General features: G+C 40.8%; 2 protein-coding genes across 2 annotated transcripts; one reads left to right on the top strand and one right to left on the bottom strand.

The window, feature by feature from the left end:
- Positions 1-2,360: 2,360 nt before the first annotated feature.
- On the top strand, positions 2,361-22,632 carry brd8b (bromodomain containing 8b). The gene is made up of 18 exons (XM_046030935.1): positions 2,361-2,425; positions 3,329-3,425; positions 4,870-4,939; positions 5,068-5,117; positions 5,245-5,367; positions 5,462-5,542; positions 6,930-6,994; positions 7,599-7,765; positions 9,317-9,502; positions 9,710-9,800; positions 9,921-10,060; positions 12,034-12,460; positions 12,548-12,585; positions 12,671-12,870; positions 13,389-13,481; positions 13,864-13,932; positions 14,056-14,341; positions 21,046-22,632. The coding sequence occupies exons 1-18, from the start codon at positions 2,407-2,409 to the stop codon at positions 21,103-21,105; spliced, it is 2,262 nt and encodes a 753-aa protein (XP_045886891.1). The 5' UTR covers positions 2,361-2,406; the 3' UTR covers positions 21,106-22,632.
- Positions 22,633-22,894: 262 nt separating this feature from the next.
- si:ch211-39i2.2 (DNA damage-inducible transcript 4-like protein-like) lies at positions 22,895-24,311 on the bottom strand. The gene is made up of 2 exons (XM_046030860.1): positions 24,064-24,311; positions 22,895-23,673 (listed from the first exon to the last, which is right to left on the bottom strand). The coding sequence occupies exons 1-2, from the start codon at positions 24,239-24,241 to the stop codon at positions 23,231-23,233; spliced, it is 621 nt and encodes a 206-aa protein (XP_045886816.1). The 5' UTR covers positions 24,242-24,311; the 3' UTR covers positions 22,895-23,230.
- Between the last annotated feature and the right edge of the window lie 1,028 nt (positions 24,312-25,339).

Raw genomic sequence — 25,339 nt, 5'->3', positions numbered from 1 at the left:
CCTACAAAGGTATGCAAATGTTTACCTAAACACAATGTACAGCTAATAGGCAAGGAAGGTGGATAGTTCCACTACACACAAAGTACAACAGACAGGCTATGCAGTCAATACCAGCGGCACACAAGTCAACAGGCGGTGACAAGCTGCCTGGAGCAACAGCTGGACTCTCCTTATGAGCCGGAGGTAATTAACGTGGTGACGAGCCATTGGTTGAGTGGAAAACAGAGGGAACCAATGGGCGGTACAGATGTCAGCACCCCAGAAACCAGGAAGTAGGCGGGTCTTCATTCCCCAGGGACACAGCCTACTGGGTAGAGGTGAGACAGGGAAAAGGGGAAACACAAGGGTGACAGCGACAGCCGTGACACATAGACTCTATAGGTTTTTACCATGGTTTTTACTAACTTATTTTCCCATAGACTCTATAGGTTTTTACTAACTTATTTTCCCATAGACTCTATAGGTTTTTACTAACTTATTTTCCCATAGACTCTATAGGTTTTTACCATGGTTTTTACTAACTTATTTTCCCATAGATAAGATTTTACCATGGTTTTTACTAACTTATTTTCCCATAGACTCTATAGGTTTTTACCATGGTTTTTACTAACTTATTTTCCCATAGATAAGATTTTACCATGGTTTTTACTAACTTATTTTCCCATAGACTCTATAGGTTTTTACCATGGTTTTTACTAACTTATTTTCCCATAGATAAGATTTTACCATGGTTTTTACTAACTTATTTTCCCATAGACTCTATAGGTTTTTACCATGGTTTTTACTAACTTATTTTCCCATAGATAAGATTTTACCATGGTTTTTACTAACTTATTTTCCCATAGACTCTATAGGTTTTTACCATGGTTTTTACTAACTTATTTTCCCATAGATAAGATTTTACCATGGTTTTTACTAACTTATTTTCCCATAGACTCTATAGGTTTTTACCATGGTTTTTACTAACTTATTTTCCCATAGATAAGATTTTACCATGGTTTTTACTAACTTATTTTCCCATAGACTCTATAGGTTTTTACCATGGTTTTTACTAACTTATTTTCCCATAGATAAGATTTTACCATGGTTTTTACTAACTTATTTTCCCATAGACTCTATAGGTTTTTACCATGGTTTTTACTAACTTATTTTCCCATAGATAAGATTTTACCATGGTTTTTACTAACTTATTTTCCCATAGACTCTATAGGTTTTTACCATGGTTTTTACTAACTTATTTTCCCATAGATAAGTTTTTACCATGGTTTTTACTAACTTATTTTCCCATAGACTCTATAGGTTTTTACCATGGTTTTTACTAACTTATTTTCCCATAGACTCTATAGGTTTTTACCATGGTTTTTACCAATTTATTTTTCCCATAGACTCTATAGGTTTTTACCATGGTTTTTACTAACTTATTTTCCCATAGACTCTATAGGTTTTTACCATGGTTTTTACTAATTTATTTTTCCCATAGACTCTATAGGTTTTTACCATGGTTTTTACTAACTTATTTTCCCATAGACTCTATAGGTTTTTACCATGGTTTTTACTAACTTGTTTTCCCATAGACTCTATAGGTTTTTACCATGGTTTTTACTAACTTATTTCCCCATAGACTCTATAGGTTTTTTTACTAACTTATTTTCCCATAGATAAGTTTTTACCATGGTTTTTACTAACTTATTTTCCCGTAGACTCTTTAGGTTTTTTTACTAATTTATTTTTCCCATAGACTCTAGGTTTTTACCATGGTTTTTACTAATTTATTTTTCCCATAGACTCTATAGGTTTTTTTACTAACTTATTTTCCCATAGACTCTATAGGTTTTTACCATGGTTTTTACTAACTTATTTTCCCATAGATAAGATTTTACCATGGTCTTTACTAACTTATTTTCCCATAGACTCTATAGGTTTTTACCATGGTTTTTACTAACTTATTTCCCCATAGACTCTATAGGTTTTTACCATGGTTTTTACTAACTTGTTTTTCCATAGATAAGTTTTGACCATGGTTTTTACTAACTTATTTTCCCATAGACTCTATAGGTTTTTACCATGGTTTTTACTAACTTATTTTCCCATAGATTAGTTTTTACCATGGTTTTTACTAACTTATTTTCCCATAGACTCTATAGGTTTTTTTACTAATTTATTTTTCCCATAGACTCTATAGGTTTTTTTACTAATTTATTTTTCCCATAGACTCTATAGTTTTTTTTTACTAATTTATTTTTCCCATAGACTCTATAGGTTTTTACTTACTTATTTCCCATTAGACTCTATAGTTTTTTTTAATTAATTTTCCCATAGATTGTATGTTCGCATCCATGGTTCCCATGTGTGTACCAATAAAACCTGTCCGGCGGAAGTTGTGCTGACAGTCTTGTCACAAAAGAAATGGCGAGCGGTATCGGAAGTGAGTAATATTACCTAGCTCTGTTTTGATTGTCTTTGTAATTTCATATAAAAAGTGACAGTAAACAAACTCCAAACACTGCGGAAAATGTAGTTTGGTTGGAGCCAGTGTCGTCGCTGCTTGATAAAACGTTACACCGTGAAGCCGTGTGTGTCTCATGAATGCGTCCCCCCGTAATGAACATTGCTAAGCTAGCGCTACTATTTAAATATTTAGTTATGCTAAGTGTTTGTTGTTTTATATGTTTTTCGAATTATATTCAAGCCCCAATACTTGTAAGGAAAACAATAAGTGCTATAATAAATCTTAGCAGGATCCCCTAAACACGATACAAGCTAGCAAGTTAGTATCAACAATTAGCTAACCGTAGCTAGCTAGCCAACTTTGATAACGTAACTAATAAAAACCTTACATGTAACCAACAAAGCGACCCATCGGGTGGCTATTATATTAATCATGGTTTACATCATCAATACATCACAGACCGTATGGTTTATATTTGGGTTGTGTGGGGACAGGGCCGTCAGATATAAAGTAACGTTATGTGTTACTGTAAACAAATTGCTCCGGTGAAAAACAAACAGCCAAACTGGGATGACAAAAGTTAACGTTGAATCTCAAATTAAATTAATCAACTCTGACAGAGCACATTGTAACTCATTACCTTGTTGTGTTTCTCTGTGTTTTGTGTAAGTATGTTGTGTGCATATTGTTTAATGACGGAATGCAGTGACTTCTCAGTGTTTTAGCGAAATGGGTCAAATGTAACTGTTATATGTTATCATGCGCGGACGTTAACTTACTTGATAGTTGTTTACACTGTGAAATAAATAATTTACGTTGACTGGTAAAATGCCATGGGCTACCTGGACATGTTATAATTTATTTTTACTTTTTCCACAGAACACAAAATACTGAATGTGGGGCCAACAGAGCCCTGGTCAGTCAGGGAGAAACTGTGCCTGGCCTCCTCTGTGATGAGGAGTGGCGACCAAAACTGGTAAAAAGAAAACCTACTTTTTATTGTATTGTGTTGATTAATGTTACCGACATTGTATTGTTGTCCTTCTTTTAACTTTGCACTACATTCCTCTGTCCTGCTGTGCCAATTTGAATGTCGCCTACGGGAATCAATAAAGGAACATGGCGATGGAACAGTAAAGAAAGACACATGCCTTTGGTGTGGGAGATCAGAGTTTGATTCCCTCTGCGACACATCCATGTGTCTGTGAGCAAGACACTTAACCACTAATTGCTCCAGAGGCGTGCGACCTCTAACATATATAGCGAGTTTGGATAAAAGCATCAGCTAAATGTAGTCTTAACTTAACATTTCTTAACAATTCACTCAACTGTTTTCGCCATTCACAAAAGGGACAGAAACATCATAGAACAGATAGATTACTTTCAGAAGTAAAGTAAGGAGAAGACATGCATTTAAGAGTTTTGTTTTTGGCTGTATCACACATGTAATGGAGGTAGAAAATCGACCCCAGCATCTAACAATCTCCATTATATCTGTTTTTGTTGTTCTTTGAACATGAGCAGTGTTACAGCACAGTCCCTTACGCCATATTATAAGCTGTTACCTGTAAGGCTTCAGTGTTTGCCTCTAGTCTTCTCTGATTTTTTGAGTACCTCTTATTGGCTAAACTGCTATTGTCCATAACAAGTCACCTGAACTGATGAATACAATGTACTTCAGCCCAAATGTCTTCAGATAGAAGTTGTGGATAGCCAGTATTGTGTGCTGATATTTAATATCAGTAGCTGCTAAAATATAACAAAAAATTATGATGTATGTAAGTATAAAATTAAAGTGTATAAAAACATGCTGTCTACACAAACTATTTACTGCAAATAAATCAGTCCAAACATCTGTTACCTTTTTTTAACAAAGTGAAGTTTTCTGTCTACAGCTCTAACAAAAAAGAGCATCAACCCATCATTACACACCTGGGTTTACTTCATGTAAGAGCCAGTCTGAAAAGTTTTCTCTTTTTAAAAATAAGTGTTATAGCTCACATACATTATCTAGTTATGCATGTCCTTTGTAAAATCTGTTGGGCTCCATTTTGACCACTAGAGGACAGACTTGGGCAAGTTATAGTTTCTGAATGTTGACTGATAGGATCTCACTCAGTGGCGGTACCATAGACTGTATATAAAACAGTACATGGCTTGTAAGACAAGATCAATATCAGCCTCAGTATTTATGGAAAATAAAACAACAATGAATAAGCAATGAAAAAAATTACTAAATAAAGAATGTAGGAACAGACTGAAAACTGTGCCAATGCTTACATGACATGATTTTTGTTTTTCTTTCACCTGTCTTCATTCATTCCTAATTTGAATGCATTTCTTCAGCTACCGATGCATTTATCTTCATATCGTTTTCTCAACATCTGTTTATTGTGAGGAATTTCTCTCTTGTCTTCCAGGGTGTCCGTAAGTAGAGCCATCAAGCCTTTCTCAGAGCCTGGCCGTCCACCTGACTGGTTCTCACAGAAGGTGAGAAAGCTGCAAACTTGCACAATATTTTCTCCATTTGTCATTTGAGCAGAAAACTATGATGAGCACTTCTCAGGCCGTTGACCAACATTTGCCTCACCATAACACATTTGCTCTCTGTTTCTTAGCACTGTGCCTCACAATACTCTGAGCTACTGGAGGCCACAGAAGCACCTAAGTCAGTATTGTAACACAGGCATACACCTACGTGCAGAATTATAATAATGTGTGTTGCTTTCTTTTGGTTTTTTTATATCGCAGGTAAAACCTTTTGTGAGTTGACTTTGTACCCTCCTTTGCTGCAGGCGTAAGCGTGGTGAGAAGGGTGAGGTGGTCGAAACCATTGAAGATGTCATCGTTCGTAGGCTAACTACTGAGAGGATAGAGGAACTCAAAAAACTACTGCGAGACACACAAGAGCAGTACAGGTACACACACACTTAAAAAAAGAAGACCACTTGTAATATGTTCGAGGATTGTGAGACATGGCCTTTAACCCTCCTGTGCTTTCTGTCCTGACAGGAAGTTGAAGAAAGAGGTGGATCTGATACAGACGGGTCACATGGACTCACAGCTGAAGGAGCTGTGGGCAGAAATCACGCTGTAAGTACCCTATCAGTTATTTTGTTTGATACCAATTGCTTGCTTACTATACAATTAATATGTAAATGTTTTCACTTATTCATTGTATAACTAGCCACATTCGCAGCACATGTGTGTGTGCACCTGGTGTGTACACCAACTGACATTACATAAATAAACTTGGTCTGTAGCCACAAGTCATGGACAGACTGTGTTATTAGCAGTGAGTTTGAAGTGTAAGGACTACACAAGCATCTAGGTAGGTACATTTATTGTCACAATATAACAGTTTATATAATGAAATGGAGCTTTGTAACTCCCTTCTGCTACATAGCAGACAACATTAATACAGAAGCAATTATACAAATGGTAAACAGAAATCAACAATATTAAATTATCACTGGAGCAGTGCTGAGGATGAATTAGAGTTTCAGGGTCTGATAGCTTGGGGAAAAAAGATGCTCTGCAGTCTGGAGGTGTGGCAGCAAAAACTTCTATATCTCTTCCCAGAAGGTGGCAGGGTGAACAGGCTGTGGCTGGGTGGGTATGAAATCACTTGTTATTTATTATACAGTCAGGTCCATAAATATTGGGACATCGACACAATTCTAATCTTTTTGGCTCTATATACCACCACAATGGATTTGAAATGAAACGAACAAGATGTGCTTTAACTGCAAACTTTCAGCTTTAATTTGGGGGTGTTTACATCCAAATCAGGTGAACGGTGTAGGAATTACAACAGTTTGTATGTGCCTCCCACTTTTTAAGGGACCAAAAGTAATGGGACAGATTAACAATCATAAATCAAACTTTCACTTTTTAATACTTGGTTGCAAATCCTTTGCAGTCAATTACAGCCTGAAGTCTGGAATGCATAGACATCACCAGACGCTGGGTTTCATCCCTGGTGATGCTCTGCCAGGCCTCTACTGCAGCTGTCTTCAGTTCCTGCTTGTTCTTGGGGCATTTTCCCTTCAGTTTTGTCTTCAGCAAGTGAAATGCATGCTCAATCGGATTCAGGTCAGGTGATTGACTTGGCCATTGCTTAACGTTCCATTTCTTTCCCTTAAAAAACTCTTTGGTAGCTTTTAGACGACAATTCAAGTGTCAAGAATCCTCATTTACTGCTCACAGTGAACTATTGAGTGTCGATTATACAGAGGGTAACGAATGAGTGAACAAGGCAGGGATTTTGGACACAACCATACTCTCTGTATGTATACCAGTGAGCAACGACACTGGAGTGGTTAATTGCTCAATGACAATTATCACAAAGAAATGGAGAGGGTTCATCCAGTTGGTTCTGCAGCCTTTCAGCCTTTCAAGATTCCTCTTTCCTTTATGCGATTGTACCACCCTGTGTTCCCTCTTTCCAAATTCTTAAGCTGTGATTTTCCAACCTCAGAAAGAAGAAACAGGATGAGGAGGAAGCAGAACAGAAGAGGAAAGCCACAGACACGGCGTACCAGGGTAGGTTCAGTCCGCACACTGAAATATGTAATTTGTCTACAGGAAATCTGAATATCTTGGTTCATGTGGGTATTTATCGTGATCTTCATAGTCTGTGATATGTGTTTAGTGTCATACAACAAATACTTTTGCATAGCAGTTTTTTACATTTATAATATCTGTTTTTTTGCCAAGAAAAGCATATAAAATAAAACTCCTTGAATGGTTTCATGACATTAAGGACAAAGAAACACTGATGCAAACATTCAGACACATTGCTCACAACTTTAATAATTAACAGCATTCTATATATAACATTAATAAGATTATCAACAATGAAGATGTAATAGGCCAATATTTTTACCCATTTATATTCCATTGAGGCCTTTCCCAGTTAGTGCTAGAGGGCTTTGCCCTGGCCTCATCTTGGTATATTTTTTTTTGATGATTTGTTAAGACAAGGGATTGTTTTTCTGGTGTGCTTTGTTTGGAATGACAATGCTATCACAAGATGCCTTGCTTGCGATTTCTGTGCTGCAATTTTTTTTTTTCAGATTCCTTGAAGAAGGTTCACTTCACAAACCGATTCATTCTCTCCCCCTCTGACCTTCTCTTTCCATCACAGCTCGTCAGGCGGTGAAAAACACACCCAAGCGTCTGCCCAGTGTAACTGTACGTTCTCCTCTGGGTGCCAGCCCCCCCGCCATAGACTCTCAAGCTGACACTTTGGTCCCCACGCCGCCCATGGATACAGGAGGTGTTGCCTCTGACGACACAATCATCCACTCAGTTGTAAGAGGATACGTGTTTGTTTCATATACTCTGCAGATAACACAAGAAAACTGCAGATGCTGAGAGAAAAATGTGATAAATAACTTTTATCTAGCAAAGGCATTTCCAGTACCTGCTCTTTGCTACCGCTTGTACCGTCTTGTATTAGAAAATTAATTTCACAGTATGTTGTAGTACTCCAGTTCTGCATGGTGCACACTAGAGGATTTTCAAAACTTAATCTATTTTAGAAACACGGGATACCGCAGACATAACGACAGATTTAACAGATTTTTATCAAGATTTTAATCATAAAAACGCACACACAAGACGCAGGACCACACACTTTTTTTTTCATAAACGATTTTAGTGGCTGTTCCAGGGACTTGGGATCTAACAGAAACTTGCACGATCCAACATGACTTGAGAAATAAACAAGCATGGAGGAAGACTGTTGTCATCAGCTAGTTATGCTTGTGTGTAGTTTGTTTCGCACATAAAAACAAGAAAGATGATATGTTGGATGGATGAACTCATGGCTGAGAAGAATGTATCAACATAGTTAATACATTTTATAGCGCAAACAAGTACAAAATGCATTGGTGAAGCTTCCCGGTCAGCTCGCTCTCAATGGCTGTTGCTGGTTTCTACTCAATATTCCATAGCTGTTCCTGTCTAAGTACAGGAAATGATCGGAGGCGCCCCGATTTCAAATCATAAATATAAATATTTACGTTTCGAATCGGAAAGCTTCCAAACATTTCCAGTCGGTATCCTTAAGATTGTGTCTGTAAACCCCTCACACTACAGATTTCTTTGGGCAGATAATCAGTTCAAACCAGCCTCAAATCAGGAACATCCCCATGATTGTCGGGAGGGTCAAATCGGACCCAAAATCTGCCCAATTGTCCTCTAGTGTGGGGCATTACTGTACTTCACAAGTAGGGTTGGGCCGATAGACGATTCCATCGACAATAGCTGACAGACATCATGACGTTGAGCAGGCATCATGATTGTAAAACCCCGCCCCTGGGCAAAAAATCTAAATTTTTCACACAATACCGCCATGTAAAAGCAAGTTTTTTGACCACGAACATTATTATAAATTTTAAGCATGCTTCGCACCTTCCTCTGAATTCTCTTTTCCCCATACTCAGACACACATACAAGAGGCCTATGCTTCAGTTAAACACACCTGCTTGCCCCACCTCTCTCTGTCCCCCCCCATCTACTCCACTTTCTCCATCAGCAATACGTTTTGTAAAGTTGCTTAAAAGACACAGAACTTTTTTCTGTATTTTTCTATCCATTATCACGGCAGCAGGTGAGCTGCTTGTTAATGACGCAGCCTATCAAACAACTGAAACCAACATCTGCACCCTGTGTGTTCACTGCTGCTTTACCTGGTCTGTGCTCGTAAAAGATCCACCGTGACTTGTAACGTCATAGGCTACCAACTTTTTAACCGAGTGAAGTCTGCGAGTGAACACATGCACATAAGACGACCGCTATCCAATATTGCAGCTCACATACTGCCAGCCACTCTCACTGACTCTTTGCTGCCTCTGCCAGGCCCAGGGGGTCGGCGTGTTTCTACCAGCGACGGATGCTCCAGGGTCCAAAGATGGAGGCCTGGCCGCTTTAGTAGATGATTCACCACAAAAGAGGCTCTTAACCCAGAAGGCCACACCGCCACCCTCACCTCTCCTGTCAGAACTGCTGAAAAAAAGCAACCTCATCTCGTCCGGCCCTCGTGTGGTGAGAGCCAGCTTAGCTTGGATCATAACATCTAAAACTACAAGAATATAAAAGCATATGAAGCAACAAGCAGGACTAGGTTGTAATTCAAAGGCAGCAGATCTTACCACAATGTTGTAATTTAATGTCAGTGAATATATATATATATATTTTTTTTTTTTTGTAGTGGATTAAACATCACTTTTGTCTTTTATTTATTGATGTCAGGTTGGTGAGGGAGACAGTACTGGAAGCCTTACCAATGGAGTACAGACAGTCACCACAGCCACTGCACTACCACCTCATGAGGTCATCACAGGTAAATATACTGTGAAGATAATGATGCTGGGTTCAGACCTAATAATTACTTACAACTTTGCAGTGTGACACTGCAGGTTTTTATTTTTTATTTTTTTTACTCTTCGGTGTATGTTTGCAGAGGGTGAAGTGGAAGCTGCAGTGAAGGCAGAGCTCGTTGAGGGGACGGGATTGGTAGAAGAGGACCTTGCCGTGTCGTACATGGGAGACGATCTGGATCTGGAGACAGTAGGAGACATCATTGCCATCATAGAGGAGAAGGTACATACTTTGTTTATTTTCAAAAGGCACATCCATTTGTTTCATACACCAAGAGCATGACCCCACAGAAGAACTGTGGGTAATTCTCCAAGGTGTTTGGGCACACCAAATATTGATTTGATTTAGATTTTTCTTTTATTTATTTACATTAACATGCCTATTTTTGAATGCATTCTTTTTTTTTTTTTTTAAACCTGTCCTGCCCAGCAGCCTGGTATAGAGTATAATGACCTGGATACCATATTGTGCCAGACAGATTTTACTTTAACAAGAGAGTATTAAAATAGTCCTTTGTCTGTTTTATTATTTATTTAATTATATATTGATTTGTCACCGGGCCGGACAGGGGGGCAGACACGGGGATGGGGGGGCACAAACAGACAGCACAGAGAAAGGACAACACCTGTAAGAGAACGGGGAAAGGGGGATGGAAGGTGGGGACAACAGGGAAAAGCTGTGGGAAACACCAATTGCAGAAAGCAACGAAACCTGCAATAGAACAGAGAGGGGGGGCTTGGGGAGGAGAAAAACAACAACAACAAACACAAACAATAAAAATAATAATAATAGTAAAAGACAACTAGCCGAACAGCAGCAATAAACAGCTGATATAGTAAGACAACTAAGAGAAAAATGAAAACAAGAAACAGTCACACACACTAAATAAGCAACACAGCACAGCCACGAGAGCTGGAATAATAATTAATTTAAATAAGTAACTGAAAGAAAAGCGTCAGGAATAATTCTACCAGGGACAACCTACATTTGTTTGTGTCTGTGTGTGTCTGTGTGTGTCTGTGTGCGTGTGGGTGAATGTGTGTGTACATGTGTGTGCGCATAAGCCTGTTAAAGAATGTAGTTGTTAGTGAGAGTGGGGCGCCACGACTGTGCCACACCTACCCCAGCAACAGGCAGGCAAGAACCCCAGTAGCCAATAGGGGTGGGAGAAAGAAAAAGAATAAATCAATAAAAAAAAAAACAAAGACTCCCATATGAACCGCGATGCAAACGCAGAAGACCCCGACCCAAATGCCAGTTGACAACGTAATGCCGACGGAAAACAAAAAGCGTAACCCGCGGAAGAGCAGCGCCCGGACCGACCGCGGCGCGCACACAACATAGACCAGTGCTCCCCCCCCCACCCAGCACCCCACCGCCGCGCAGCGAACAACCAAAATGCCCAAATGCCACGCAATCATCAACACCAATGCACAAGTGACGAGCCCAACGCGCACACTGCGCGAGCACGGCGGGCAAACGAGAGAGAGCAAACGGAACAACACGACAGCGAAAGCCAGCGGAGAGAAACACCAGCAGCAAGTCCCAGCCCGGCAGCAAACGCGTTGCACAGGTCACCGTGCACCCGCCAATAAAAGTCCGCCGTCCCCCCAACCGCCGGAAAAAACTAAGGCAGCTGGCGTCAGCCGACATCCCCCATGCCCAGCACACCCCCCGGCCGCCGTGCAACACCAGCCAAACCAGCAACGAGGCAAAATCAACTAGCTTTTTGAATGCATTCTTGGCTTACAGCATTTTTTCCACACTTGCCTACATTGTTTACACAGTACAATATATATACACATATACTCTATATATGTATCTATACTAAAATATATTACTACTCTAGAATGTGAAGGAATAATGTATTAATGACTGAAAAAATTCAAGCAAAGCAAAACACATTAAGAACCAGATTGTTGTATACCAAAGAGAGAAATCTGCTGTTCTTTACGGCATCAGTCGTTTGTTTAATGATCACCTGATTTACTTGCAGGTGCCTTACCATGTACTTAATGTTAGAACACATTAAAATCTAAATGTTTGACGTGTTCCCAGCGCAGTAAAATACCTGTAGGCACAGCATTATGTAACATAAACATTTCCTTAATCATTGTCATAATCATAATACTAGCCTTTTTTTTCTCCCATTCTTTTGTGTCTTCTTGTCTCTGTCCTTCCCTCCCTCATCCCAGGTCGATGACTCTGTGGAAGCCTTGGATGCGGCAGCAGTGGAAGCAGCGCTCTCTCTCTGTGAAGAGGCCGTCTCAGAAGGACACACCCTCCCTGGGCCCTGGGAGACCCAGGAGCTGAAGGCCTCAGACCCAGCACCCACAGTCCAAGAATCCGATCCCACACAGGAGCCTCAGGATGTGGCCGCAATGTCAGCCCTGATCCCTGCGGGCACAGAGACCCAGAATCAACCAGAAACTAAAACAGAAGAACAGCTGAAGGGAAACTGTGAAGGACCTGAGGTGACAGGAAGCGATGTCACCTCTGACGACGGTGCAACAGGTAGTGAGGTTACGGAGGAAGGGGCAGCAGGCAAGGAGGCCACTGAAACAACAGTCAAGAGTGAAGGAGAGGAATGGAGCCAGCCGGAGCCCAACCCACCTTGCCTAGGTGGGTGGTGTACTTATGTAGACACACACAGAAATCATGCTTATATATTTCTGTTTTTCTTATCCTCTTCTCATTTTTGTCCCACAGACTCTGAGGACAGCTCTGTGTCCGGGAAAGAGTCCAAGGTAAAACACTTGTGCACACTTACACACATGCACGACCTTTGTAAAACACAGTCATTTTACCCTGTGTGTGTTTTCTTGAATCCAGGAGGTGAAGGAGGAGGAGGCGGGGAGCGAGGGCGACCCAGAAGAAGGGATGGAGCTGAAGGAGGAGTGTGGGGAGGGGGAGGGTCCTTATCTGTCGGAGGTGGAGCGGGCAGCCAGTGAGAGTGAAGACGGTTACGGCCCGCCCTCCCAACGCTACACAGCCGATTCACTGGCCAGCAGCCCGGCCTCTTCGTCCCAGCTGTAGGTGTCCACAGGACTGTGTGTTTTATCATAAAAGTTCATGGTTTTACATCTTCTGTGTATTTATTTTCTGCCCTTGTGAAAGCGATTTGTAACATGGATTTTGAAAAGTGCTTCGTAAAAAAAGATTATTACTATTATATACTATTACCCATCATAATAACCGTTTTTATCTATTGGCTACTATGTAGTGTTGAAGTGGCTTGTGTGAATCCATGTCCTAAGATAACCCCTGCTCTTACCAGAACAAACATTTTAGTAGAAAAGCTGATTTAAAACTTGATAAAGCTTAGCTGGCATTTGAATATTTATGTCATGACCTCTGAATCAGATCAATTTCTCTGAGCTAAGCAGCCTTCAGCAGCTGACATAAAATATGTGCTTTTGTCTCTACTTGTGATTCTTCTTTTGCTTCCTCTTTCACTGTGAACTTCACAATCTTCTCTTCTTTCCTATTCGGCTTACTTCCTCTCTACTCCTGTTCTGCTCTCTTCTTTTCCCTCTCATCACTGTATCAGCTCTACATGTGGTGAGGACCAGGAGGCAGTACAGGCCCAGAAGATCTGGAAGAAAGCCATTATGCTGGTTTGGAGAGCCGCAGCCAACCACAGGTGGAGCAACGAATCAAAGGCTTTTTGGCCAAAATACTAATTTTGTTTTGGTTGTAATGAATGCATGAATATATGTTTGCCTAAAAACAGTCAAGGCATTATGCTTACTAAACCCTTGCTAACATCCCATAGCAGCTCAAGAATGAGCCCTCTAATTAGGCCCAAATCTACTTGTTTATTCAGCGTTTTTGTTGCTTTTTTGTGCTTTTTAGCTAAACTGAAATACTACGATTTGGAGCAAAATAGCTTTTGTTAGAACAATTCTTAACCCACCGTTGCAAAATTAAATGGTAGTTTTCACTTTTTCTTCTCAACAAACTCTGTATGCAATAAAAACATTTTTCAGCAGGTTTTACAGTCAGTGAATTCATGTTTCTTTCAGGTATGCCAGTGTCTTCCTGCAGCCTGTGTCAGACGACATCGCGCCTGGTTACCACAGCATCGTACACAGGTAAGAACACACACGGGCAGACACGTTTTTAGTCAACTCACACACATTAAATGAGCAATATAATGTTGATTGTTTGTGGTGAACACAAAGTTTAATAAATACATCTCCCTCCCCCTGCTGTAGACCCATGGACCTATCTGCCATTAAGAAGAACATTGAGTCCGGTGTGATCCGTACAACAGCTGAGTTCCAGCGCGACATCATGCTAATGTTTCAGAATGCTGTCATGTACAACTCGTCGGATCACGACGTATACCATATGGCTCTAGAGATGCAGCGTGACGTCCTGGAGCACGTTCAGCAGTTCCTGGCCACCCAGCTCATCATGCAGACCTCGGAGAGCGCCATCTCCGCCAAGAGCCTCCGCGGCAGGGAGGGAAACCGTAAGCCAGGAGAACCGGCTGAGAAGGTGGGTTTGGGTGACTTGATGGGGGTGAATTTAGAGTCTGTCAAACAAGTAAACAAAGAACTCCAAAAATGCACTGGACAAAATTATTGGCACCATTTTAAAATCTTCAGAAATAATTGTATTTTAAGCATGTGACACTACTTCAATTTGTAATTCTATTCACCTGTAGCAATTAACAGGTGCTGGCAATGTGGAAGTCACACCTACAGCCAGTTAATATGGAGAAAGGTTTGTGTTGTGGTGCCTGTGTGTACCACACTCAGCATGGACAAAAAAAAGAAGAGAAAATGTATGGGGGTAAAACAATGCCTATTAATGATTGAAAATGAACAGATGACGAGTCAGAAATGGATATTGCAACTTGTAAACACAAACAAATGGATTCAAAATCCGCACACAAAAACTCCTCATGATTGACAAATATAACTTATCTAATATATAACACGATCTACTTGTCCATGCTTAATGTTCTTAATGTTGCTGTGTCCACTGTGTGCAATATTGTGAAGAAGTTTACGGCCTGTGGCACTGGAGCTGATCACCCTTGACGTGGACGGAAGAGAAAAATTTATGAAAGATTGCAACAAAGGATTGTTTGAACACTGGATATAGAACCTCCATCAACTTCCAAACAAATTCAGGTTGTCCTGCAAACACCGGGTACAACAGTGTCAGCTCGCACTATACGTTGCCATCTGAATAAAAAGGGACACGATGGTAGGAGACCCAGGAGGATCCCACTGCTCACACAAGAAAAAAAAAAAAAAAGAAGCCAGATGGTGGAGGTTCACTGATGTTTTGGGTTGCTTTGCTGCTTCAGGCGCTGGATGTCTTGACTGTGTGTATGGCAATATGAAATCTGAAGACTACCAAAGAATTCCGTGGCGAAATAACGAGACCAGGGTCAGAAAGCTGGGCCTCCGTCAGAGGTCATGGGTCTTACAGCAGGATGATGATGCATAGCATCCTTCTAAAATCACCCAAAAATGGTTAAAGACAAAGCAGTGGCCAGCACTGAGTCCAGATCTCAATCATACATACAGCACCTGTGGAGACGTCTCAAATCCCATCATATCTCAAAGACCTGGAGCAGTTGGCAAAAGAAGAGTGGCCCAAAATACAGAGATGTAAGAAACTCATTGATGGCTACAGGAGGCGAATGGTTTCAGTTATTTTTTCCAAATGGTGTGCTACCAAATATTAAGTTTATGTTGCCAATAATTTTGGTCCAGTCCATTTTTCTCTCTCAGTGCAAACAAAATAAATAAACATGAGAATACCAAAGCATTTCTAATTGCAACAGTTTTGTGGGAGAAGTAGTGCTTTATGTGACAGATATGCAGGGGTGCCACTACTTTTGGCCATGACCATATGATGATTCTCTGTTGTGTTACTACTGCTCGCAGACATCATATATAAAATCTGTGTTCAAATACATGAATTTTAAGGTTGAAAATGAAAACCATGTTACTTAGCAGAATGTTATTTTACTTGCTAAGTTCTTGGACAGGTTAGTTATGGTTTGTGAATATGAACGCATTTTGTGAAAAGTCATGAATGGATATGTTACACAGTCAGTATAGAAACACGTCCTTCCATGATGGCAGATATTTAGGTCCTTAGACTTTGAACTAGTTTAATGGATTAAGAACACCAGCATTTACAAGTTCAGGGCCTTTGGATTGACTTTGCTATGTTTAAATGCTATTTCTTGCAGTAACACTTAAATTATTTACATGATCCTATGACGGTATTGATCACCACACATGAAATATGGGTTGTTTTCTTCCATCGATATGGGACAGTTTGCTGATGTGAAGAAATCTAAATTGAACTGTCTCAGCTTATAGGAGTGACAATTTCACCTTCTGTTTTGTAAAGAATTTACCCTCAAAGAAATCAATCAACTTTTGACATTTTACTTGTTGTGATGTTACCCTGAACAACATACCTTTAGTATATGACATCTGTTTAAATCCATGCTACTTTTATATCTATCAATTTAAAGAGCTTTTATCCACCTTTTTGAACTAAACACTTAGTTTGCCGGAGGCTTACTGTAGCTGAATCATTCTACACTAATTTCTTCATGTACTGTCACTCAGCGTAAAGTGCTAAAGTGTGAAGCACCAGATCCAGCGATGCTCTGAGGACACAATGAATGATTTTGGTGTGCCGATATTTCAAAAGCTAGACACTTGGCACTGATTGTAGGTAATATATTTGCATTCACATCAGCATCATACAAGTCATCATACAAGACATGCACACATTGTTGAATCCATGGAATACTTGGAGACATCTGGTCAACTCGGCTCAGTTGTCTGTCACCAGGTCCACCCTCCTCTCCGCTTGCCACAATGTGCTTCAGTGGAATAATTCCTGGTGTTGACTTCCCGGCTTATTCATGTCCTGCATGTTTGCTGCATCGCTCCTCACTAACTTCTCTCTGTCTGCATCTGCCTGTCGCTGACTCAGCTGTTTGTCTGCCGTTGGTCTGCTATTGTCTGCAGTGCATTTTAATATTTGCTGTTGTGTTGTGTATTGCTTGGTCTTAGCTGTATGGATGTTGGAGTCTTGAGTGTGTGTTACAGGGTTCCTGTTGGTCATGGCATTTTTGAAATGTCAGTTTCAGACAGAATATTTTGGAATTTGCTATGTTTTCTTGGAAAGTCTTGGTGAATTTTGCAAATGGTGTTATTTTACAGAACACATTTGACAAAATCCACAAATGTATTCAATGTTTTAGTCTTTGTTGTTTCTCTAATCTACAGCAAGCTCAGCTGGAGTTGAAATGAGACTGTCACACCCTTTTTAGAACCTTACTTAGCTGAAGAATATTAAGAGAATTTCATCTGTAGTTCATGGGAAGTGGTACGACTGAATAAACGTCATATGTTTCTTAAGGGCCATAATTGGAACTCTGGTATATGTGAGTCATAAAATTATGTTTGCGTGTTTGGGAGTGTGCTTGCCTTGTAAACGTGTTTGATTGTCTCCGGGGGGGGGGGGGGGGGGGGTCTTCGTGACGTTGTGTGACTACTTATGTGTCTGTGTATGTGCCGTGCAGCGGTGGAATGGACGCTCGTTCCTCGGCGCTCTTCTGTGTTTGGCGCAGACTTGTATGAAACTTGCTTTCTCACGCACATGTGTGTTTTCTCTCTCTTTCTCACTCAAATGTTTGTCCTCCTACAGGACAGTGTCCCAATGGCCTCTCCTGCTTTCCTTCTCTCTCTCTTTGTAAGTATTCAGGTTCTCCCTCAGATTTCACCAGAACCAGGCCACGCTCCGCACACGCTTGTCTCAACGCAAACACGCACATACACAATGTGATACACTCGGCACACATCTGTCTATACCGCTCATCTTTTATTTTTTCTCTCACTTCAGTTATTGTTTTAGTTGCATTAAAAGGAAGCAAAACAGTTCTGAAAATAAAAGTATTTAGTATTAATATTTAGGATTTAAGTCATTAGAGCCATTTAAAAACTGGCTACTATTATTGGTGTTAATCAATAATATTGTAACTGCAAATATGCTGTAACTATTCAACAATCTTTCAATTTTAAAGTTGGAAATAAAAATCAGATTTGATTGACAGTTGCACCTTTTGTCCAATGGAACAGTAGCTCAAACCAGTGAGAAGAGCTCAGACAGAAATACACAAAAATACAGAAATCTTTCATGTGAAATCACTATAAATGTTATAACTTTGTAGGACCCCATCAGTCTTGTGAGCAGCTGAGAAAATAGATTTTCATGGCCTTTTAAGAAAATAGTTTTTGTTTGTTTGTTGTCTCTTGTGATTTTTTTTTTTCAGGCAACCATGATAACTTCTTTGACTTGAGACGTGAATACTTTGGACTGTTTCTCTAATGTTTCTTTGTTTTTCCTGTTGGTGGAGAGTAGTGATCTAGCGAGTCATTGTGTGGCTAGATGAAATGCTTTAAAAAAGAGCAACTTGAAGTTTGAAGACTCCAGTGAATCAGTGTGTAGCACCACACACAGTAACTTCTGAAGTTGTTTCTGGAAGAGTTTACGTCTGCATCGAAAAAGACAAATTGGATGTGGCGTAACAAAAGGAAGAGGGGCCTAGTTGGCGTCAGTTTATCATTGAGAAGTATGGATTCCATTGCTGGATTTGACACTGTAGAGGTTATAAATGTGTATTCATACACGTATAATGGACCACAGCCATATAAATATGGGACTGTTGAGAAAATAATTGAGAAATTAAGTTCAGGTATAGGAACCAGTGGAGAACTGGGCAGGTGTCCCGGAGTCACCGGCTAATGATAGCTAACGCTCTGTTTGCATCACAATATTGGAAAGTTTGCCACATACAGTGGGGAGAACAAGTATTTGATACACTGCTGATTTTGCAGGTTTTCCTACTTACAAAGCATGTAGAGGTCTGTATTTTTTATCATAGGTACACTTCAACTGTGAGAGACGGAATCTAAAACAAAAATCCAGAAAAACACATTGTATGATTTTTTTAAATAATTAATTTGCATGTTATTGCATGACATAAGTATTTGATCACCTACCAACCAGTAAGATTTACTCTAAACAGTAAGAACTCCGTCTCTCACAGACCAGTTAGTTCTTCTTTAAGAAGCCATCCTGTTCTCCTCTCATCACCTGTATTAACTGCACCTGTTTGAACTTGTTACCTGTATAAAAGACCCCTGTCCACACACTCAATCAAACAGACTCCAACCACTCCACAGTGGCCAAGACCAGAGAGGTGTGTAAGGACATCAGGGATAAAATTGTAGACCTGCGCAAGGCTGGGATGGGCTACAGGACAATAGGCAAGCAGCTTGGTGAGAAGGCAACAACTGTTGGCGCAATTATTAGAAAATGGAAGAAGTTCAAGATGGTCTGGGGCTCCATGCAAGATCTCATCTCGTGGGGCATCAATGATCATGAGGAAGGTGAGGGATCAGCCCAGAACTACACAGCAGGACCTGGTCAATGACCTGAAGAGAGCTGGTACCACAGTCTCAAAGAAAACCATTAGTAACACACCACGCCGTGATGGATTAAAATCCTGCAGCGCACGCAAGGTCCCCCTGCTCAAGCCAGCGCATGTCCAGGCCCGTCTGAAGTTTGCCTATGACCATCTGGATGATCAAGAGGAGGAATGGGAGAAGGACATGATGAGACAAAAATAGAGCTTTATGGTCTAAACTCCACTCGCCATGTTTGGAGGAAGAAGAAGGATGAGTACAACCCCAAGAACACCATCCCAACTGTGAAGTATGGAGGTGGAAACATCATTCTTTGGGGGTGCTTTTCTACAAAGGGGACAGGACGACTGCACCGTATTGAGGGGAGGATGGATGGGGCCATGTATCGCGAGATCTTGGCCAACAACCTCCTTCCCTCAGTAAGAGCATTGAAGATGGGTTGTGGCTGGGTCTTCCAGCATGACAACGACCTGAAACACACAGCCAGGGCAACTAAGGAGCGGCTCCGTAAGAACGTCTCAAGGTCCTGGAGTGGCCTTACCAGTCTCCAGACCTGAACCCAACAGAAAATCTTTGGAGGGAGCTGAAAGTCCGTGTTGCTCAGCGACAGCCCCGAAACCTGAAGGATCTGGAGAAGGTCTGTATGGAGGAGTGGGCCAAAATCCCTGCTGCAGTTTGTGCAAACCTGGTCAAGAACTACAGGAAACGTCTGATCTCTGTAATTGCAAACAAAGGTTTCCAAATATTAAGTTCTGTTATACCAAATATTAAGTTCTGTTATACCAAATATTAAGTTCTGCTTTTCTGTTGTATCGTATCATATCATACAATGTTATTTCTGGATTTTTGTTTTAGATTACATCTCTCACAGTTGAAGTGTACTTAAAAAATTGCAGACCTCTACATGCTTTGAAGCTGCTGTGTGTACTGAAGAAGCGGCACCAGCTATCAGCCTCATAGTCTTGAGCTGAGACCTAATATGATGCAATGTTGATAAAAAGAGCATTTTGAAGACTGTTGCTTAAAATGGCTACTTTTTACTTCTTTTTTTCGTTGTTTTTTTAATCTTTGCCCTTCTCTCTTTTAAAGCAAATACAATTCTGCACTTTTCATATGGTCATTTTCAGGAAAGGTTCAGTATAGATTTAGACAAAATTCAACCTGCAAGTTGCTCTTTAAGGTACTAAAACTTAGGATCAAAAACTCACTAGTAAAAACCAGACCATGAGCACCCAGCCATACCTTTTATATACTACAATTAAAGGGCCTCTTACTCCTCCTCTGACAGTTTCTCACACTCACTCACACTGTCCGTGTCACCCTCATAGACTTCTGCACACACACAGACAGGCTCCAGTAACCTTTCATCACCCAAGCTTCCGTCGACCTTCGGTTATTGACTCCATGCCGGTTTCCTGTGTTTTTCTGTTTACGTGCGATTGTACATGTCTCTGCATGTTATAATTTCTTTTCTCCTTCTTTTCTTTTCAAATCTTACTTTTTTTGATCATCATTGTATTTTTCTGTTCTTCATTTGGGGAGGAAGCCTTCCGAGGTGGATTGTGCTGTGTTTGTTTTGTTTTGTGCAGAGCTCAATCACGTGAGGAGGCCCCTCCACAGGGCCTCCCGCCACTCTGTCCAACTGACCTTTAAATTAATCTGTTAATTTTTTTCTACTGCTCTTTCTTTTTTTTCCCTGTTTCTCTTCCATCTGTCTCTATGCTGCAGGATGGAGGCACCAGGGGTCGCCGTAGTGCCATGGAGGCCGACCTAAAAATGAAGAAATAGACTTTGAATAGATTTTGAGAGAACTCTGGGAATTGGAAAGGTGGAGCTGATTACCTACTCGTAACCATGGTTGTTTGAAGAGGATTGCGCTCTGTGTGTGTGTGTGTGTGTGTGTGTGTGTGTGTGTGTGTGTGTGTGTGTATATAAGTGTACACATACACTTATTCATCCGTGCTTAGACGACCATGTATGTGGACAGGTATATCTGTCGGTTTCTGTGAGAGAGAGAGCTGCATCAAGATTCTTCTTTTCCTGTTCATATGATTGGTTAATGTGCAGCGCACCACTTTCTCCAAGTATCATTTCACCAGCGACGGTAGTAGTCCATCATTTCCCTCTGCTGAGGAGGAACAGCGAAGAGAAAGAAAACATCATCACCAGCAAAAGTTTGTTTGGGATCAAATAATGGGACAGAATAAGTTCTGCTTGTCAGATTTAGTCATGCTGAATCACGGAGGCATTAATACTGGTACTTCTTGTTGGACTAACACCAAATGAAACCAAGAATGCTGAATCTATGTCAGTTTGATCACTGCGAAAATATGATTGTGAGATCCACATTACAGCTATTATAAATCTGAACTAGATTTTTGTTGATAAATGTAAGAATGAATGATCTTCATTAAGAAAAGCTGTTGATGTCACCAAACTGGAGGGATTTGTCTGCTTTCCTTAGTAATGGGTGAGAACGCCCCTCTGTGTTGTCATAATTTAGCCCATTAACTGCAAATTGCATTTACGTTTCTGCTGACCATTTTCCTTGGCACAAGTTTATAGATTGACTACCTTCCTTTCAAGCAGCCCTCAGACTATAATATTCAGCTTGAGAATTCAATATTATAGCTAGCAGAGGTATAATCCATCAGAGTGTGTTGCCTGTTTCAGTGTGAGAGCAGGAAGCCTTTAGGTGTTGCATTCAAGTACACTCAGGCATCTGAAAATTAATGTCCAAGTCCAGAATACAAGCTAGCTATCATAGAAGGGGTGAAATGCATATTGGGTTGTTAATTTTTCGGCATTTATAAGGTTGCTGTTTAGTAGCTTTTACATCAGCTCCTGCCTGGAGGTGTGCTACCATGTAATGATCTAAAATCAGGAAGTCAAATTGGTCACTTTATAACTTCCCATAACCTCAAATTTCACAGCTCTTTTATATGTTGTAGTGAAATGAATGAAAACCAATAACTGCCTTTTGAAGGTAGAGAATCAGGAAATCTAAAAACTAAACTCTTTGTAAAGTGGTTCGCAGAAATGTCAAATACAGGTGGTTTTGTTAATTGGCTCAAACATAGTATGTGGAGTTTGTTTTTGCTGAAGTAGTATTCATGCATCTCTACTCGTCACTTAGGATGTAGACAGTGTGCTATTTAAATAGCATAAGAAACGTGTTTGTGTAATGTGTTAGATGGGAGTACAAAAACAAGTTTCTTACCTGCGAGATGGATCATGTAGTGTTTTGTTTGCGTAGCTGATAAGTGTGTTCCGTTGTACATTTTGTTAAATAAAAAGATTTGATCTAAACCTAAATCATGCCAGGTGTCTCACTTTTTGTGGAAATTGAAGTCTCTGTCTCGACATGGTCCTTTGGTAGAGGGATTTTTCTCCCAGCGTTCGCTTTCTTGTAAATCTGCTGTCCCCAGTTGTGGAAGCCACACGCGAACAACTTAAATATCAGTCGTCATTAAGCATAGAGCCCCATAAATGTGAGCTACAGATGTCTGTAGCTTTGTGGTGGGATACAGTTTACAGAAGTATATAGTACACTGAAATTCAAGCACAGGACACTTTGTTGGGTAAAAAAAAAAAACAATGTTTACTTTACAATTGCATAAATAACAAAAGTACATCACATGTCAGGAGTGAGACCTGCCCAGTCCTGGAAGGAAGTTTATGTTTACAGTGTACACTTTTAACGTTCAACCATTGTGCAAAATGCTGTGGACATGTTGGCTACAGAGTGTAGGAAACAAGCAGTTTGACCTCCTGCTCCAAGTCAGACAATATAATATAAACGGGGAAACTCCAGTATTTCCCTGTGCTGTCCAGGCCAAACCTGTGCTTGTAAAGTTAGGAATCACAGTCACACAAAATGTAGTGAAACGGGTTTACATTCTTAGCATTGCCCCTAGTTGTAATCATGGATGACAGGGCTGGCGGAGGAGTAGAGCTTCCTCTTCACCAGCCGGTACTGTGGTCTCAGCTTCAACACTTTGTTGGTATCAAAAATGTGCATGAGTGGCGGCCAGCCGTCATCCTTATCTGCCTTGAAGATCACAGATAGTTCAAACGTCGAGGTGACACTTGGGTCTGGGAAGATGCTCCCAACAAACGTCAGGCCATCTTTGCCCTCCACATAGACTTTGATGGAGGCGCCCCGGAGCCCGCAGGGCTCATCCGCAGAGGAGCGCACCACGTCCTGGCCCACCCTGGTGGTCATCTGGCGAGGCAGCAGCAGCACCTGGCAGTGGAGGGTGGAAGCTTTGGCCCTTGTCAGAAGGCGCTCCATCTGCCGGGTCACATTCTGCTGAAGGAGCCGCTCCTGCTCAAAGCCAGCGTCCAAGTCGGCAACTGTAGAAAGAGAACAAGAGTGTTGGCATAATTTTAGTTTTAATGGCAGTAAATGCATTTTTAATGAAAGGTTTAATGGATGAGGTTGTGAGGTTGCAATGCTGCACTAAAATACAAGTCATCAGAACAAAGGCTTTGTATCAGCAGCTGAGAGGAGAAGTGTAATCAGCTGATCCCAGACCTAGATCGGTTACATCAGACACAACCCCATCAAGGAATTCAGCTAATTAATTTGCGCTTCCACTAAATTATATAGTTGAAGTTCCCATGTAACGACTATGGTTATGCATTAATATCAATATATGGTTCTGCCAATTAGAGAGGAGTTTAAATCAACTACTTTTTGCCCATCACTAACACAACTACATTTAACTTTTTAAAACTACTTACAAAGAGAGTTGTTCTCTCTCTCGTCGCAGCTCTCAACGCTGCCCCGCCGGGCTGCACTCGTATTTTGGCCCGGGGCCGTGAGCTGGGAAAAGTACTTTCCGATCATCTCTACGACACTTTCTTCCTCCGAAGGGACGGGCACTCCGTGTCCAAAGAGCAGAGCCGTGGTATAGACCATCCTGATTCCTGTGTGTGAAGCTCCGGTATCCCCTCCAAACGTTTGGTCTGTATCTTCTCCATGTAGTAGGTTAAGTGAGCTGAGCAACTCTATGCGAGGAGCGCGAGACTTTTATACCCGGCGAGCCTTTGGTTGCATCAGCTGAGCTCGCTCGTGAGCGGGCGGGGCTTACCGGCTCACTCCAGAAGGTTCCTGATTCACGGCGGCGGAGGCTCACGCAACATGTCAGGGCATTGCACCGGGGAGGGAGGACAGAGCTGACACCTGTCACGTAGGGATTTCAGACAAACACTGAATGTAAAGTAAGAGTAGTGGAATATTATACCACTCTAACAACTTTACACGTAACTTTTTGCACTTGTGTTCATTTTCATGTCCTGTTATTTGCCAGGCATTAGCCACTTAGCAGGACCGACTGGCAAACATTGTCCGCAGCATCAGAACGTAACGTTGGGCTATTCTTACAGTATTCCCCACAAATAGCTGGAGCTCAATAATAATAATAATAATAAGTGGTGGAATGTATGTATGAGGGCATTTACTCAAGTTGTAAGGTACTTGTACTTTACCTTTTTGTAACTCCACACACCCAATTTTAGATTTTATCTACCCAAGTTATTATATGTCACTAACGTTACATTTACCCAAAAGTTACTAGTAACTCTGAAACTGAATCTCATCCAAAACATATAATTAGCTGATAAAATATAATACAATTTTTGTAGATTTCACAGCCCAACAGTAGGCCCCTATATACAGGATAACACTACATTCTACAGGTCCTTTTCCAGATTCATAGCAAGAAGTATACAATTTGGTTGTAATTATGGGAAATGAAAGACTTGTCAATTAGTACACTTCCATTGCTATCATACTCTAGAGTGAGTGGGCACAGCAGGTCAGCTGAAAATGAAAAAATTCAGTCAAGTCAATTTGGAAAATAAAGTTTCATGTAATAAATGAATAATGAATTGTAAGTTACTTGGGTTAAAATAAACCTTTCCTGTCACGTAAATTCACATTTCCCCCATTATTACTGTAGCGGAAAAAATTAAAGACATCTTTCCAGGAAAAAACTGTAACATGCTGCTTACACAT

This window comes from Micropterus dolomieu, linkage group LG19 (assembly GCF_021292245.1).
Source record: "Micropterus dolomieu isolate WLL.071019.BEF.003 ecotype Adirondacks linkage group LG19, ASM2129224v1, whole genome shotgun sequence".
Lineage (NCBI taxonomy): Eukaryota > Metazoa > Chordata > Actinopteri > Centrarchiformes > Centrarchidae > Micropterus > Micropterus dolomieu.
Note: the sequence above shows the minus strand (reverse complement) of the source record. Positions and strands in the feature narration are given on the sequence as shown.

What these genes read in the sequence shown, in the direction of transcription:
- brd8b (XM_046030935.1), top strand. An exon ending in AGGAGTGGCGACCAAAACTG is followed by an intron (nt 3,426 to 4,869) that starts GTAAAAAGAAAA and finishes CTTGTCTTCCAG; the next exon opens with GGTGTCCGTAAGTAGAGCCA. An exon ending in TACCACAGCATCGTACACAG is followed by an intron (nt 13,933 to 14,055) that starts GTAAGAACACAC and finishes CCCCTGCTGTAG; the next exon opens with ACCCATGGACCTATCTGCCA.
- si:ch211-39i2.2 (XM_046030860.1), bottom strand. Translation starts at nt 24,241, where the DNA reads ATGGTCTATACCACGGCTCTGCTCTTTGGACACGGAGTGCCCGTCCCT. An exon ending in GAGAGAGAACAACTCTCTTT is followed by an intron (nt 23,674 to 24,063) that starts GTAAGTAGTTTT and finishes CTCTTTCTACAG; the next exon opens with TTGCCGACTTGGACGCTGGC.